At 34.3% G+C, this 17,931-nt stretch overlaps 2 protein-coding genes, 1 non-coding gene and 1 pseudogene across 3 annotated transcripts; 3 read left to right on the forward strand and 1 right to left on the reverse strand.

Annotated features, from left to right (window-relative positions):
- The first annotated feature begins 3,601 nt into the window (after positions 1 to 3,601).
- Positions 3,602 to 6,071, forward strand: LOC147919630 (photosystem I assembly protein Ycf3). The gene is made up of 3 exons (XM_087503400.1): positions 3,602 to 4,040; positions 4,761 to 4,988; positions 5,780 to 6,071. The coding sequence occupies exons 1-3, from the start codon at positions 3,917 to 3,919 to the stop codon at positions 5,932 to 5,934; spliced, it is 507 nt and encodes a 168-aa protein (XP_087359526.1). The 5' UTR covers positions 3,602 to 3,916; the 3' UTR covers positions 5,935 to 6,071.
- Positions 3,603 to 3,689, reverse strand: TRNAS-GGA (transfer RNA serine (anticodon GGA)). Its single transcript has one exon. It is a non-coding gene; the product is annotated as a tRNA-Ser (tRNA).
- On the forward strand, positions 4,187 to 4,463 carry LOC147919632 (uncharacterized; annotated as a pseudogene).
- Positions 6,072 to 12,986: 6,915 nt separating the features above from the next.
- LOC104771578 (ethylene-responsive transcription factor 9-like) lies at positions 12,987 to 13,967 on the forward strand. The gene has a single exon (XM_010496123.3). The coding sequence runs from the start codon at positions 13,160 to 13,162 to the stop codon at positions 13,742 to 13,744; it is 585 nt and encodes a 194-aa protein (XP_010494425.1). The 5' UTR covers positions 12,987 to 13,159; the 3' UTR covers positions 13,745 to 13,967.
- Positions 13,968 to 17,931: the final 3,964 nt, after the last annotated feature.

Here is a 17,931-nt window from a genome sequence, read left to right on the forward strand (position 1 = left end):
AAATATTACATTTCAGTATACCTGGAGCTGGCTTAACCCAACGGTGAGCTGAAACCATGGCCGCAGTACCTGGAAACATCAACAACTGAGACAACAAGTGTTGTTGTTTTATCCATTCCTTCGAGTCTGCAAATGCTGAAGCGATGAGAATATTGTGATCATGGTCTCTACCCGCAAAAATGGCTGCATTTCTAGCTTTCCATATACCCCAAAGAATCCAAGGAATCAAGTTCCTAACATGCTCTGGGATTGAGGACCTATCCATCTGGTCCAAAATGTGAGTGATATTCTCCGCAATAGAGCCTGAGAAACCATCTTGGGGTAATGTAACCGGAACTGCAGACCATACATCCTTTGCTAAAACACACTCAAAAAGTACATGAGAGATTGTCTCCTCCTCCATATGACATTCCTGGAAAAGCGGGTTAACCTGTAAGCCATGAGTCCGCAAACACTCTGCCACTGCTAACGCTCCAGACAAGGCTCTCCATAAGAACATCCGTATCTTTGGCTCTGTAAAAACGCTCCAAATCCTCAGTTTTAGAATGTTTAGGCTAACTTCTTCCTCTGGGATTGGATTGATGCGCTCCTCTTCTTTCACTAGCAGCCAATGACCACTCTTAACAGAGTATCTTCCATCTCTCGTAAAGGCCCATATACTGCAGTCTTGAAGGCTCTGTTCTGGGGGGAAGGATTTGATGCGAGTAACATCACATGGTGGAAACATTTCTTGTAGTAACCTATCATTCCACACCCCAGAGGGAGTTATAAGAGAAGACACTCTCAAGTTTAAATCAATTGTCATCTCTCTGTTAAAAGGTCGTCGAGGCATATCATCCATAACCCACTTATCCAACCAAACACAAGTGTTCTTACCATCCCCAACTTACCTCATAAGACCCCTCTCTAGTAGTTCTCTTCCAAACAAGATGCTTCACCAAGCGTATGATGGACGATATCCAATCTTCGCCTCAAGAAAACCTTTTTCCGCAAAATATTTAGACTTATAGACTCTAGCTAACAGTGATTCTGGGGAATCAAGAAGACGCCAAGCTTGCTTCACCAGAAGTGCCTGATTGAAACGTCCTATATCCCGAAATCCTAAGCCTCCACGGTGTTTAGCTTGACACATTTTCTCCCATGAGACCCAGTGCATCTTGTGTTTATCCTCACTCTCATTCCACCAAAACTTAGCCATAGCACTGGTAAGTTGTTTGCATTGATGCTTAGTCAATCGAAAGCAAGACATAGCATAAACTGGTAACGCCAATGCCACTGCTTTTAACAACACTTCCTTACCTCCCAAAGATAATGTTTTCTCATACCATCCGCTAAGTCTCGATCTCAATCTGTCAGTGATGTAGTTAAGGAGGTCCAGTTTAGAGCCACTGAAACACTCGGGTAACCCCAAGTATTTCCCATCCCCTCCTTCTTGCTCTATACCAGTGAAAAGCCCAATCAAACGCCGCATATATGGGTCAATCTTCTTGCCATAAGTGATTGAGGATATCTGAAAGTTGATTTCCTGTCCTGAAGCTTCACCATATACCTTTAAACAATCCAGAAAGTTTGCACATTCAGGAAGTGTGGCTTTGCATAAGAAGAAACTATCGTCAGCGAAAAGCAAATGTTGGACTGAAGGACAATCGGGGGTAAGCTTCATCCCTGTTATCCGACCTTCCAGTTCTGCTTTATTCATTATATGAACCAACGCCTCCGCACATAAAATGAATAAGAAGGGTGAGAGAGGATCACCTTGGAGACTATCTTGTATAAAACAGAGCATAAGCTGATTGGCCGCAGTTCAGTTATTTTTATAATTATATATATATATATATAGAATTGTACAATGTACAATGGAAAAAAATGAGAAGTCTACTTCGTAAATTTAAAATTCTAATAATTCTATACTATATAGATAATAGATAGAAATAGATAGAATAGATAGAAAAAAAAAAAAAAGATTTCTGATCTAATTAAGATTTTCTTATTTAGAAACTAATGAAATTAAAATTTGAAAGTCAATATACTGCTATATTCTATTAATTAAGGTAAGGTTATGCTTTATTTATTTAATGATAGTCACTATTTATTTGAGCTATATTCTGTTCTAGAATATATAGAATATGATTAATTCTAAATAGATAAGGAAAAATATTATAAAATATTATAAAATATTATATAGAATAGTTAATTGATATGATCTAGTAGTTTAGTGAATTTGTATGCATGCTCAATTTTATTTGAGCCCGCTTAGCTCAGAGGTTAGAGCATGGTCATCGGTTCGATTCCGATAGCCGGCTTTTCCATATTTTTTCGTTTTTTTACATGATTTTTAATGTACTTTCAAAATCAAAGAAGATTGAAAAGACTTCTTGGACCTTTTTCCAAGAGTTACCACTCCATTTATATTATGTCATATAAACTTCCATATAGGAATATATATTGGGTAAAAGAGTTCGATCTTTGCAAAATAAATCAAGAAAATAAAGGAAAATTTTTGTGATTTATTTGATTTATATATATTGTATATACAATAAAAAAAATCTGTATATTGAGAGAATATATCTTCTTACTCTTTGTATTCCAATAGTTTATTGGAGTGTATTTCACGTCATTTATCATTATCATTTAGTTCAGTTTTAATTTTATTTAGTTTTGTACAATTTCAATAAAAAAAGGAGTCTTTATGTCACGTTACCGAGGGCCTCGTTTTAAAAAAATACGACGTCTGGGGGCTTTACCGGGACTAACTAGTAAAAGGCCTAAGGCAGGAAGCGATCTTAGAAACCAATCACGCCCCGTAAAAAAATCTCAATATCGTATTCGTTTAGAAGAAAAACAAAAATTGCGTTTTCATTATGGTCTTACAGAACGCCAATTACTTAAATATGTGCGTATCGCCGGAAAAGCCAAGGGGTCAACAGGTCAAGTTTTACTACAATTACTTGAAATGCGTTTGGATAACATCCTTTTTCGATTGGGTATGGCTTTGACTATTCCTCAAGCGCGCCAATTAGTTAACCATGGACATATTTTAGTTAATGGCCGTATAGTTGATATACCAAGTTATCGCTGCAAACCCCGAGATATTATTACAGTGAAGGATGAACAAAACTCTAGAACTTTGGTTCAAAATCTTCTTGATTCATCTGCCCCTGAGGAATTGCCAAACCATCTGACTCTTCACACATTCCAATATGAAGGGTTAGTCAATCAAATAATAGATAGGAAATGCGTCGGTTTGAAAATAAATGAATTGCTTGTCGTAGAATATTACTCTCGACAGACTTAATAAACCTAACTTAAGTAAAAAAAAATTACTAAAAACAAGAGTTCGGACAACTCCCCTTTGCCGTTAAAAATAAAAAGGCACAAGGTAAGGGATTTTGTCGAGGAATCTTTTTCCTATTCATGTATCATAGATTGGTAGGGGGATTTGGATCCCTTGTTTGCTCTTCCCAGCATTTTCCATATGAAAGAAATTAGGAGTAGAGAATCTATTTCAAAATCAAAACAAGGTAGATTTTATATCTATTCTTTTTTATTGGATTTGATACATTGTGGTCAATCACGTAAGATTGGTGAATTAGTTGAAAGTAAGGAAAGAGAGGGATTCGAACCCTCGGTAAACAAAAGTCTACATAACAGTTCCAATGTTACGCCTTCAACCACTCGGCCATCTCTCTGACATCAGGATTATGACTGAGTATCTGGGTGAATAGCGAGTTATTCATCGTTTTTTAGATTATGGTTAATAGATACCTCGGAAAAATTGGAAGTAGATAGAAGGTGTTTTTTTATGAGTCCGCTTTTATGTTAGTTCGTACTATACAATTCCTTTGTTTGTGAGAAAATTTTCTCACAAAAGAAAAGGTAAAAGAAATAAAAAGAGTTAGAGAATGGATTACTACCTATGCCAAGATCGCGTATAAATGGAAATTTTATTGATAAAACCTTTACAATTGTAGCCGATATCTTATTACGAGTCATTCCGACAACTTCCGGAGAAAAAGAGGCTTTTACTTATTACAGAGATGGTGCGATTTGATTATCATTATTATTCTTTTTTTTTCTCGCCGATTTGGATTGGAATAGAAAGAAAAACAAGTATTGAAAAAAAATCTACGCTTTTGAAGGTGAAGTTTATAATATAAAAAACAATCCCTTCTGTCATGTGTCCACGATTAATGCAGCCTTAGATGCTTCAATTGTGAAAGTATTGAGCAAAAGGTTTTTACCTATGGTTCCCGTATTACAGATCAATCCTACTACACTAATACAATATACGAATAGGAGGCATAGGGGAAGAAGCACTACGCCGAGAAATCAACAACACAAAAACTTTCTTCAAAATGATTCCCTTTCTTGTTCTTCTTTGGGATTGGGACTAATTAAATTAAAATGGTTGGAACAATAAACATCCATCTCGTTCGTACTTTGGATACCCATATAACCATTGAAGACTGTTGAAGTGACTCATTCCTGGAAATTTAGGGGCGTTGAGAACAAAGAAATTTTGAGAGTTTCCTTTTTTATTTTTATCTAGCATGAACCCACTTGGTAGTAAGAAAAGATCTTTTGCAAGAAGGTTGGCTAGGGATTTCTTGTAAAAACATTAGCCCCGCTTAGTTCATAATGACATCACATTTTTACATATATTATTTTCATTATGCACCTAAAGGAGGAGCCGTATGAGATGAAAATCTCACATACGGTTCTGAAACGGAGAATTCGTTAAAGCGAATGACGACCGTAACGGATGTCGGCTCAATCTGAAGGAAATTATGCGGAAGCATTACAGAATTATTACGAAGCTATGCGACTAGAAATTGACCCCTATGATCGAAGTTATATACTCTATAATATAGGCCTTATCCACACAAGTAATGGGGAACATACCAAAGCTTTAGAATATTATTTTCGGGCATTAGAACGAAACCCCTTTTTACCACAAGCTTTTAATAATATGGCTGTGATCTGTCATTACGTGCGACTATCTCCACTATAGAAAAAAAGAACGACTAGTCAATGAAATACTAGAAACACAAAAAAGGGCTTTCTACATAAGCGCGTCGTCCAAAACGATTTTTTATCAGCTGTAGCAAATAAATAAACTTCATTGATCGAAATATGAAGTGAAGACTAGATATGCCTAAATACTTTCTTCTATGGATAAAAAAAGATTTAATTGATAGAGGAAGCACCGTAAAGATCAATTGGAAAGGTTAAGGTTTTGGACCGATACAACAAGAGCTGTTTATTTATATCATAATATGATATAAATCTTAGGAATCTACTTATGTAATAGAGTGGATCCCCTAAGGTATTGAGCAGCGGTGTAGCATCAGATCCTAAAGACAGTAAGTCTTTTTCTTTTTTATGAAGTATGAAAAAGTCTTTTTCAAAGATTCTATATAAATTTTTATATGAAAGCGGGATAGTTACCTTTCAGAAAATTCTAATATCTAATAACAGTGGACATGCCTTTTTTTCTGAAGGTAGGAGAAAAGATAAAACTTATTATATTAATTAATATATTAATTAAATCAAAATGAAAGTTTGAAACTCATGTAATTACTCTCTTTTGTTTAATCCAAGAAAAACAAAATATCTATAAGAAATCTCATTCAATTAGACATTCAATTAGATATAAAGTTCAAAGTAGGTTAAAGTTAAAAAACTGGTACACCAAAACAAAAGAGTTGGTTGTCGAGCCGTATGAGGTAGGAAACTCTCAAGTACGGTTCTCGGGGAGGGAATTGACCCGCCTATTCCGACCGTGGAGAACAGGCCATTCAACAAGGAGATTCTGAAATGGCGGAGGCTTGGTTCGCTCAAGCCGCTGAGTATTGGAAACAGGCTATAACGCTTACTCCTGGTAATTATATTGAAGCACAGAATTGGTTGACGATCACGAGGCGCTTCGAATAAGAACTTTCCCTTTGTTTCTTTTTTTTTCTATATATTTATTTTTATAATTAATCGTTTTTTAGTTTCTTGGCCCTCTCGGTCAAATAAAACGGATCTTTTTTTCTATCCGAAGAACCAATCAAAGAAAAAATTTTCATTATATCCTTTTCTCTAATCGTTCTATTTCATCTGGTAGTCTCTAGGGGTAAGTAGTACATGAATATGAGAATATCTATATATCTAGTTTTTTCTATTTTTTCTTTTCGACTATTAAAACCAATAAAAGATATTTGAAAATTACTAAATATCAATACTAGACTGTTTCTTAGTAATGACTAATAAGCGTTTATTGAAATAGGATAATATTCTCTATAAAAAAAATAGGCTACATTTCGGAACTTAATAATTGAAATAAATATGAATACACTTGATTAGGTTATAAAAAAAGCTCTTTGGGTACCAATGTAAAGGCCCGAAAACTTTTTTTAATTATAAAAAAGGGTCCGTTGAGCACCCTATGGATATGTCATAATAGATCCGAACACTTGCCCCAGATTGACTTCCAGATCATAATTGCTCTAGTGAATAACTAAAGAAAATAGATGAATAGATGGCAGATAGAAGAGAAAGAAAAAAAATTCTAAATATCTATCATCGGTTCACTAATTACTTGAGTGACTGTTGGCGGGTTTCTTTGTATGTGTTGTCCGGAAAGAGGAGGACTCAATGATTATTCGTTCGCCGGAACCAGAAGTCAAAATTTTGGTAGATAGGGATCCCATAAAAACTTCTTTCGAGGAATGGGCTAAACCCGGTCATTTCTCAAGAACAATAGCTAAGGGACCTGATACTACCACTTGGATCTGGAACCTACATGTTGATGCTCACGATTTTGATAGTCATACCAGTGATTTGGAGGAAATCTCTCGAAAAGTATTTAGTGCCTATTTCGGCCAACTCTCTATCATCTTTCTTTGGCTGAGTGGCATGTATTTCCATAGTGCTCGTTTTTCCAATTATGAAGCATGGCTGAGTGATCCTACTCACATTGGACCTAGTGCTCAGGTGGTTTGGCCAATAGTGGGTCAAGAAATCCTGAATGGAGATGTGGGCGGAGGCTTCCGAGGAATACAAATAACCTCTGGCTTTTTTCAGATTTGGCGAGCATCCGGAATAACTAGTGAATTACAACTTTATTGTACCGCAATTGGTGCATTGGTCTTCGCAGCCTTAATGCTTTTTGCTGGTTGGTTCCATTATCACAAAGCAGCTCCAAAATTGGCTTGGTTCCAAGATGTAGAATCTATGTTGAAACACCATATATATATCTCAAAAACCCTTTGGGATTCCCTAAACAAACTCATGATCCCAAGTTAGTTGTGTGTGTCTATCATAGAGTTTTGAGATTCCAACGGAGATGTTTAAATAAACTTATGTTATTCTTCATGATATTAGTTGAATTATGCCAGTTTGACTATAGTTCTATAGTCGATTTCAATCGACGACGCATGCATTATTAGATGGAAAAAGCTTTATTAGCCAACCAACAACTGATGTTATTAGGTTTTCTGAATTGATTGAATTAGGATTTTAATGCTTGTTACAACTGCTTGAAACAAACCAAAAGAGTAATCTCTTTCATAGATAATTATTAGGTAATATCTTGCATATATGTGCGGGTTGTTGTATAATAGACTAGGTAAATTAATTTAAATTAATTTGATAATTAGAAAAAAAACATAACAAATAAATTTAAATATCATTAACCTTCTTTTACACTTTTATTTATTCCAATCATACAATATCAAATATATAACTTATTTAAATATAATCATACATACATATCTCATGAATTTATTTGTTTTTTTTATTGTTCAACTTTGATAATAAATTTCATTAGTATTTTTGAGCATTAATTAGAGGTAAAAAAATATTATTAATGATAAGAAAAAATTACTATGAAAATTAAATATTTAATATAAGTTGTTCATATAAACTAACACATAACCTAAAGTGTTGAATAATTAAAAAATAAATTATACAATATTTCTTATAAAATCATATAAAGTGCAATCAAAGCTTTAAAATAAAATTCCCATTTTTAATTTTTTTTTTATATTCCCCTTAATTTGAGTTATATTGCTAGGTTTAGTTATAATTTTTCATCCTTGTAGTTAAAGATAGATAGAAAATAATATATAGTTATAATTTTTCACCCTTGTAGTAAAAGCTAGATAGAAAATAAATTATCAAAATATTTTTACATAGAAAAATCCTTTAAGTATATATTTGAATTAAATTAGAAAATTAAAGATAAGTATTTTAAAAGTAAACGTATTACAATTTCATTATAGGTAAGAGAGAGTTAAGAAAAAAATGATTTGATAATTATATTACAAAACTTTGTTTCTTGAGAACATTGCATATTTTTAAATATAAATAAATATACATGAATATGTAAGAACTAATCAAATATCTAAAGTAAAGAATGAGGATGATTTTTTTAGCTTGATTCCCTTGTTGTGAGATGGTTCACACCAAAATATTATTATAGTTATCATTATTTTATTAAACATATTAGAATAGATATGTATTTTAAATCAAAATAATATAAGAAACAAAGAAGAAAGGAAGAAGTACATAAAACAAAGCTCTATCCGGTGGCCATATTCCCCACACTCAAAAACATATAAGATGCAAGCCTTCGTAAAGAAAAAAACAAAACGTATAATATATATTAGAAAACAAAAAAGTAATCAAACTTTTACAGTGATATCTTAATTGAGTTTTCAACCCATGCAAGAACATTATAAAAAAAACAAAGAAAATATCTAGGACTTGAGATATAGTGGAGGAGGATGTGAGAATGATTATCTATAAGAAAAGAAGTGATGGAAGTAAAATTTCTAAAATAATTAAATTAGAGAAATTATAATTATAATTGATAGTGTGTTTAATTGAAAATGAATGGAGAAAAAAAATCAATTCACAATTTATGTAGTTTCGGTCACAATTTAGTAGTAAATAGTAGAATTAAAGTATGCATTAATATATATATATATATATGATTAAATGTGTTGCATTTTAGGTTTAATTAAAAACAAATATTAATTTTTAAAAATTATTCAATTGACTAAGGAAGAGAGGGTGAAATCTTACTTTTATATATATGATTGCTACGATAGTAGAATAATTTTATAACATTAATTTAAGTTCAAGAATTATCATTCTCATAATTAAATTAAATTTACTTGTATTTATATCTACATGATGATTTTCTTAAGTTCTATGATTTCTTGTATATTCCTACTTTATCTTATTTGTTTTATTTCCTTCAAAAACTTCTTGAGTCCATGTGACTCATTTCTTATTCTAATTTAATCTATATAATCATTCATGTACTTGACTTGTTCTTTGTCAATTCGATCCCTAAAATATTATTGTGTTGAGTGTGTGCACTCGCAATTTTATTAATCGGTAAAATTTATACTCTTTACATACATTATAGATGTCATTCACTTTGTCTAGTTCAATGAATTCTTTTGCATGTATATGACGGCTATCGTACCAATGTTGCAATGATAACGATTGTGGCTATTTTTGAGGATTATTTATAGTAGGCCTGCGAATTCGGTTTTTTCAGGTAAATCGGGTCGGTTTTTTCAGTTATTGGGTAATTCGGAAATTGAAAATTCTACCGAAACTAGCCGACTAATAGATCGGTTCGGATCGATTCGGTTACAATTATTTCGGTTCGGAGGATTCGGTTATTTCGGTTACTATTTTAATTAAAAAGTTGGGCCAAATGTTATTAATTTTAACTAAATAGTTGGGCCAAGCCCAAAAAATAATTGACCAGCAAATTTTATGAAACGGTGTGTTTCATAACTTTCCATTTGTAATTCTCATTCTCTTTGACGGTGGCTTGACCTACGGCGGAGGATGGTGAACGATGATGGTTACGGTGGAGGATGGTGAACGATGATGGCTACGGCGCTAATTGATGTGGAAGCGATGGTAAATTAACAGTGGTGGTGGCGGCGAAATAACACCAACATAGATCCCATCATAATCGAATTGGAAGGAAAAAAAAGAGGAAAAAAAATAAAATAGAAAACCTATTGGAGAAAGGAATCGAACTCAGAAGTTTAATGGTTTCCACTAGAAGAACTTTCACTGACGATTAAACAGAAGGTTGATCGGAACAAGAAAACACAGGATCAGATCATAAACTCGAAATTCTCATTCTTTGTCGCTTCTAAGAGGAAGATCGATTAGGTTTAGATTAGGAACTAACGAAATAAACCTGTGTTTAGTTTATATACCTAAGTTAAATTTCGGGTTTCCGTCGGTTTTGTCTCTCCGAACCGAACCGATGACAAAACTGAAATTTTAGAATAACCAGTTGATGTTCATATATTTTACCTTGTTTTCCCTTAGTTTATTCACATCTTTTGCATCTTTTTCTATCCATTTAGGCCATTATTGTGTAGCTTTAGCACTAACCATGCATTAGGGCTTAGTTGCATTGCATTTGCATCTTTTCATGCATAAACAGGTGATTTTGGAGCTCAAGGAGCATGGAAGCAATGGAGAAGAGATGTGAAGCAATCTTGAGGAGGAAACAAGGGAGTTAAGGCTGAAACAACAAGGTCCGGAGTCCAACTCGACCGCACACTCGACCAGACACTCGACCGTGTGCTGAGGAGGACTCGACCGAGTGGAGATTGCACGTGAGAAGCCAGCTCGACCCCTAGCTCGACCGAGCATAGGTCGAGTTGACCGAGCCGTTGACTGCTTTGACTTTTTCTATTTTTAGGGCTTCCACTTCCCCACTATATAAGACCTTGTACCTGCAACCACCAAAGTGTCCAGCTTTTTAGATATTCCCAAAAACCTAGTTTTTACCTTTTTTAGCATTATTCCTTTTGCATTTTATTAGATTTTGTACTTGTTTAAGAAAACTCTTAGATTCTTCAATATTGTTGGTTCAATAACTTTCTTAATATTGAGAATTTGAGTTTCATCCTTTGATTAATATTGAAGATCTCAGTTTTATCTTTCTAATAATGCAAGTTTCAATATTTCCTGGGTTTTTGATTTGTTTCATCATGTCTTGTTGTGAGTAGTCTTCTTAGGATCTTGAGGATGGGTTAGGAAGGATTGATCTTGTGGTTTATGTGATTTGGTCAAGCTTGATTGTTGTAGATCTCTTCTAGGCTAGATGTTCTTAAGGCTGATCTTGAACTGAGAGGTTAGGATCTGATTTCAAGCTCCTTAGCATCACACCAATGTTTAAGAAGCATAGATAAGGCTAGATCTAGAGCTTACCATTAGGCTTGCTAAGAGATTAGAGGTCTTGTTTGGTTTGAGATGTATTGCTTAATGCCTGCTTGTGTAGATTCTTTACTGTGTGAGAACAAGTCTAGAATTGCATAGGTTTGATTGTTTCTTGACCATGAGAGTGGGAGAAACTTGTCTTAGATTTATATGTCTAGAGGTTAGCTCAAAGTTTGCTTGAGATTTGTTGACCAAGTTAGATAACCACAATGATTAGTTCTTCCCATGAATCCATCGTCAGGAACCTTCTTTGTTTATTGATTTTAAAGTCTTAGTCTTGTAGCTTGCTTGTTGTTTGATTGGTTTTAGTGTTGCTCTGTTTTTGTTGTGTTGCTCTGTTTTCTGGATTTAGCCAACTCGACCTCTCACTCGACCTACACTCGGTCGAGTGCTTGCTCGAGTTCATCCCCAGAACTCTGGTTTATGATTTGTGATTGTCTTGTTTCATTCCTGTTTCATTCCAGTTGCATACATTTAGCTTTCAGTTCATTAATTGTCTTGCATTAGTTCATTAGTAGTAGTTTCTATTTCTGTTCTTGCTTCATTACAGTTTCAATCATTCAGTTTCATTTGCATTTAGTTCTTGGTTCTTGTAGTTTACTTTTGCATCTTTACATTTCCATCTTAGGATTGTTAGTGACAAACAATCATTACACTATACTTAACCTAGATTCATATGCACATCTTATCTGTTCACAAACACTCATTTAAGATTGATACCTCTTGTACTACAATAGCATAAGGGGAATTGAAACACCCATCCATCATTCCATTCATATATCATCATTGCATACATCCACCATCATTCACCACACAAATAAAGCTTGTTTCATCATTCCGATCGGAATTCAAAAACAAATATAACCGAACCGATTTGTCCGAATCTCGGTTCGGTTCGGTTCAGACAAATCGGTTCGGGTCGGATTCCCAGGCCTAATTTATAGGGTCCTAGAACGCAAAAAAAAAGTGGGGGAACAAGAGTTTTTTATGATAGGAAAGAGTATCGAGAATTCAAAATTCTTCAAGAGTATTAATATGGTGATGAAAAGTGAAATACAATAAGCATGCATTTGGATTTAGTTTAGCTAGACGCTATCGAGAATGTTGCAATCATAAGATTATGAAATAAATGTTTGATTTATAATCAAGCTAATCTGATTACTGTAGTATGAGGTTTTTTTAGGAAAAAGTCCAAAAATATTAGCAATATATTAAATTTTATTTATAATTTCACTTCTTAAAGAAATAGAAGGAAAAGAAGAATAACAGTCTTCAAATATTATGAACTAGCACTTGATGAAGTTGAAAGAGCCTACATATCATATCGTAATGAATACATATTGTGGCGCATATTTTGTGACGATGCTTGGTTCGCCTTATTAAAGGGTTTGACATGTTTGTATCATATCCAATCACGTGCTATAGATTTGAATTAAAACATTACATGTAAATATATCTCTGTACAAAATGGAAATCACATAGAATATTATTGCTATTATCTAAACTGCTAAACACACTATTCATATTGGTGAGTGGCGAGTGGTGACTGGTGCATAATTAACAAAGGCTTGCAAAATCTCTATTAGGTAATGTAAATGCCTTGAGAGAAGAGCGTGGGAGTCACGTACACTAATGAAGGAGAGCGTGAAGTAAAGCAATCAAAATTACGCAAAGTCACGCCGCAGTAATGGGACGTTAAGGCAAAAAGCCGTCACAACAAAAAAGAAACATTAAAAACCTCTCACATTGTCTGTTTTTTGGGCGGCGCTTTTCAGTCAAACCCTCGTTGACCCTCTCTCTCCTCTCTCTCTCTCTTTCTCTCTAAATCCTTTCTCTTTATAAACTAAAACACAACGTCACTTCTTTATATAATAAACAAAGAACACATCTCTCTTCTGTAGTAGCAATGGCTCCAAAACAGGTGAATGGTTGTAGTAACGCCGCCGCGAAGATAACGTTGACGACGAGGAAGGAAGTACATTTCAGAGGTGTGAGGAAGCGTCCGTGGGGAAGATACGCGGCGGAGATCCGTGACCCGGGTAAGAAAACACGTGTTTGGCTCGGTACGTTCGACACGGCGGAAGAAGCCGCTAGAGCTTACGACACTGCCGCAAGAGAGTTTCGCGGCTCGAAAGCGAAGACTAATTTCCCTCTTCCCGGCGAGTCTTCTGCTAGTACTACTATGGTTAACGACGGAAGAGAAAACGGTTCTTACGTCAACCGTACGGCGGCGCGTGAGATGACGCGTCAGAGATTCCCGTTTGCATGTCAAAGGGAACGTAAAGTCGTCGGCGGTTACGCTGCAGCCGGGTTCTTCTTTGATCCGTCAAGAGCTGCTGCGTTGAGAGCGGAGCTTTCTCGGGCTTATCCGGTTCGATTTGATCCGGTTAATATCGAGTTGAGTATTGGTATTCGAGAAACCGTGAAAGTTGAACCGAGAAGAGAACTAAACCTGGATCTTAACCTAGCTCCACCGGTTGTGGACGTCTAGATTTTTTTCGTTTTTGTTCGTAATATGTTCTTTAACGTTCCCGGAAAATAATTAATGTTTTGATCTTTTTGTGTTTAGTAGAAAAAATAGTGTCCTATATTTTTGGCTAAGTAAAAAGGACATGTTTTTAGAAATCTCTTTTTGTTTTTAGTTTCTCTATAGACTATGGGTTCCTCTAATTATGTAGATGTAATTATTAATCAAATATCTCCTTCTTCTTTTTTTTTGGTTGATGTTATAAAATGACATGATGGTTAGTTGATGTATCAAATAGGTAGTAGATATGAGTCCATTAAATGGCTGTGAAAAATGAAACCAAGAAACAAAATCGAACATTTATATGGTCTGTCAACGTCAAACAAATTAGTTTACAGAGGGGAGTACAAAAATTCAGATCATCATGATACAAAAAGTAGTTGTCGTTTTCATTAATGTTTTTTTTCATTATACTGGTTTCATTCATGGGGGGTTTGTTTATAAATTAGACGTGAAAATTGAAAAGATCATTATTAAGCTGTCTTTTTCATTATAGAATCGTGAAAAGAAGAGAACAAAAAAAGTTCAAAAGAAGAAATGACTGTAGTAAATTAGGAAATTTAAAAAGAAATAAAGAAATTGGAAAGTAGAGTGGTAGCATCATGAGTCCAATCTTCGAGTATCGTGTAGATGGGGGATGATGGCATGAGTGTCAGGTGGGTAGCACGTGTGCCTTCGCCGTCCACCAGGCGCGTCTTCTCTTCTCATCTGTTTTGTTCCTACTTTTTAAATCTTCTTGGTAGAGTGGGCTTATGGTTCGGTCTAGTTTATCTATAAATTACTTTCATATAAGTATATATTTTTATATACCACAAAATGCAGTCCAATATATGGGAATAGATCACCGGATCCTTATTATTACAAAGATTTGTTTTGTGTAACTACTTGATAATATATATCTAACGGTGTTATAATGTATATTTTTGTCCAACCTTTCGTTGTTAACAAAACCTTAAAGTCAATCCCATCTTTATTTCATGAACTTTTAATACTACAAATTCTTTTTCTAATTATGAGATAGTTCCTTTTCTATGATACGGACCCAAAAAAAAAACCTACTGGTTGCATTGGATAAGTCGCCGAAGTGGGTGTGGGACTCAAATTAAGGTCCGGTTAGCAGATATGTTCGGGTCCTACAATTTTTTTTAGTCGGCAGATTCTGCGGAGAGTATTTAGTCTTCCCTTCACGCACTTCAATATTGCGTGTTACTCACCGTCCACACATAGACCACGTGATCTCACCGCCTCGCGCGTACGTTTATCCGATTTATTAGCCCATTGCCTGAAATGAAACATCTCCCAGCGATGTCTCGCCGCGTGTTTGGTCTGCTCACGAGCCTTGCGTGCGTCGTTGTTGTCTTAATGTTTTGAATGTTAGTAATTTATTGAGTCAAGGCGTGTTATTAAGTCATTTTCGTAACGTTCGTAAAACTCTCTTGATGGTTTATAACCTTACGACATTTTAACACCAATCTTAAGCTTTCACACTTGACTTCGTATTTGGCATTACCTCAAGATTGACTTTTTAGTATCTTCGAAAATGCATGGACGTAAGAAAAGAAGAAGAATGAATGAAGTGAATTTACATATATTAACAGTAAACTTATGACATTTTAAGGAACTGTGTTTTTACAGTGAGATGAAACTTATTATTACAATAACAATAATATTATATATATATATATATATATTAAAATTTTCAAAAAATAATAATTAAAATTGAAATAATCGGATTTGTAAAGACGTACAGATCTTTAGTATCTAGGTATAAATTTGTTACCTAACTTATGCACTAACAATAATACTATAATACTAGGTAGTAACCGGTGCTACAGCAAGAGCCAAAATGTTTATTATAACTTGAAATTAATAATATTGTATAGTTATTTTCAGATTATTTTGCCCCAGGTCAAGTTTAATTTCGTTTTATTCAAATCATTACCAAATTTGTTTTAGTATGATATAGGAATCGATATAGACCCACATATATAAATTTAATGTGCGGCCCATTAAAATTACATTCTTTTAGAATTCTAATTTTGCCTTTGTTAATGATTCAGTCATTTTTGTCTTCTTGATTTCAGTTATTCAGCCATTTTTGTCTTCTTGATTTCAATTAAGTGTCTCATTTGTTAATGATTCAGTGGCAACTTGAGTAATTAGATCATTAATTTTGGATATTCTCTAATTTGTACTTTCTCTTTTAATTTTTTTTGGGGTCAAATGTACTTCTCTTTTAATTATAAGGAAGATTTTAAAAACAAAAGTTATTCAAAGTCGTCTCGATCCAAGAAGTTGTTGACTCGCATGATCACACTTGACGTCATTAGCAAAACCAATCTTTTTATGAGCAAGATCATACTCAACCCACACGTTTTGTTGATGATGGTTCCCTATTATAAACGCTTCAATACCCGCAGGCTCCGAGTTGACGAATGTGAAGCAATACTTCCGGATCCGGGTTCAGGGAACAACAGCTTCTTACCCAACACGGTCAGCGAATGTGAAGCAATACTTCTTCGATCCGGATCCGGGTACCGGGTAGAACATAAAGATTAAAATATGAATTAAGAATAAAGATGATCTTATGAATATACCTTGTGATTAAGCCATTGCTATGGCTTGACATCTCTACGGAATGCGTAGGATACAACCATGAGGCATGAGCCATGTCTAGGTTTGTGGTAATTTTAGAGAGTTGTGTGTTTGATGAGTTAGACAAAAAATGGTTGAACTCTCTATTTATAGAGAAGTACAAATGTTAGGGCTGCTTAGAAAACGTTTAACAATTTTGGAATATATTGATTAACATTAATTTTTGACTGCAAATATTTTGTATATTAATCAAATTAAATAGATATGATTGCAAAAAATAATTGATTCCGTATATTTATAGTTTTGATTTTAGGAATGTTCAGTAATGTATGAATATATTCAAATATCGTAACTAACAAAAACGAAAGTATATTTCTGTATTTGTTTGGGTTTTAATCGTTTTAAAAATAGATTGAATGTGCTATGTGTTTGGTCTTCTGATCTGTTAACAATGGTTTTGGGTTTTAAATACCCACTAACTTATTTAAATTTGATGCAGATTAGGGATAAGGAGATGATGAGGATCCGATTACCTATTCGGATGGGTTTTATAGACGCGCGGATCCTGCTCTATTAATTGTTTTTTCGTAGACAAAATTACCCCCAACGATTTCAATAATGTCTCTCCTTTATGCCAAATTGAGTGGCATTTTTGGAAATTTTATACAAATTTCAATTTTGTACTTCTCTTTTAATAGTATTAAGATGGTCAAATTTATTGAATCCACAAATGAGCACCTTTCTAGTCTTCTTAATGTTGGAAAACCGTCTTAAATTCCTAACCACAAATAATTCATAAATTTGTCCTATACTTAACTTGAAATGCAGAGTGCTTGCTAAAATTAAGCTAGTCGGCCATAAACAACAATCTTACCATACCAATGGTCAAGTCATTAACATATTCAAACTCGTCGATGTAACCTGAATTCTATTAGCAAACAGAGTGGAACAAACATCACTATACTTGAAACATATATTAGAAATCAAGTAACGGAGTCAAGATAACACTGCAACCATATACAAGAAATCAAGGTAACCTGTCTGGAAGGAAGTAGACGAGCAGCCCATCCTTAAACTTCTTTAACACCAACATACTCAAGCTCGCCGATGTAACCTAAAAAATCGAAACACAAAGTATCATCATTACGCTTGAAACAATATACATGAAAGCAAGTAACCGAGTCATAGCTACTAGCTCTGCAAAAATCACCATACCGTGTTTTTTCATAACAATAAGGAACTTGATGATAACATTAGAAGAAGGCCTGATCATAACCTGCCTCTTTCCCCTCTTCTCTGCATTGTACATGCTCTGAAGAGCGTCACTGAGGACATCGATTCTCACCATTCTACAAAATTGAAAACTGTAAATCATAAATAACAAAACTGAGCTAATTGAATCTTAGGCTTATCTAAAACAACTCGAAACAGCATCAATCATCTCCAAAGCTTTGAACCCTAGATTCTGCAAAGCATCAAATTGGGAATACAGCAAGCAACCACAACATAATTCACAAATCCATCTTATCCTTGACCTGAATTTTCGAATGATTGCT

Source organism: Camelina sativa, chromosome 20 (assembly GCF_030686135.1).
Source record: "Camelina sativa cultivar CO46 ecotype springtype chromosome 20, ASM3068613v1".
NCBI lineage: Eukaryota > Viridiplantae > Streptophyta > Magnoliopsida > Brassicales > Brassicaceae > Camelina > Camelina sativa.

Coding starts and splice junctions, on each gene's coding strand:
- LOC104771578 (XM_010496123.3), top strand. CDS start 13,160: ATGGCTCCAAAACAGGTGAATGGTTGTAGTAACGCCGCCGCGAAGATA.
- LOC147919630 (XM_087503400.1), top strand. CDS start 3,917: ATGCCAAGATCGCGTATAAATGGAAATTTTATTGATAAAACCTTTACA. Junction 4,041..4,760: donor TTTTACTTATTACAGAGATG/GTGCGATTTGAT, acceptor GACGACCGTAAC/GGATGTCGGCTCAATCTGAA. Junction 4,989..5,779: donor TATGGCTGTGATCTGTCATT/ACGTGCGACTAT, acceptor CCGCCTATTCCG/ACCGTGGAGAACAGGCCATT.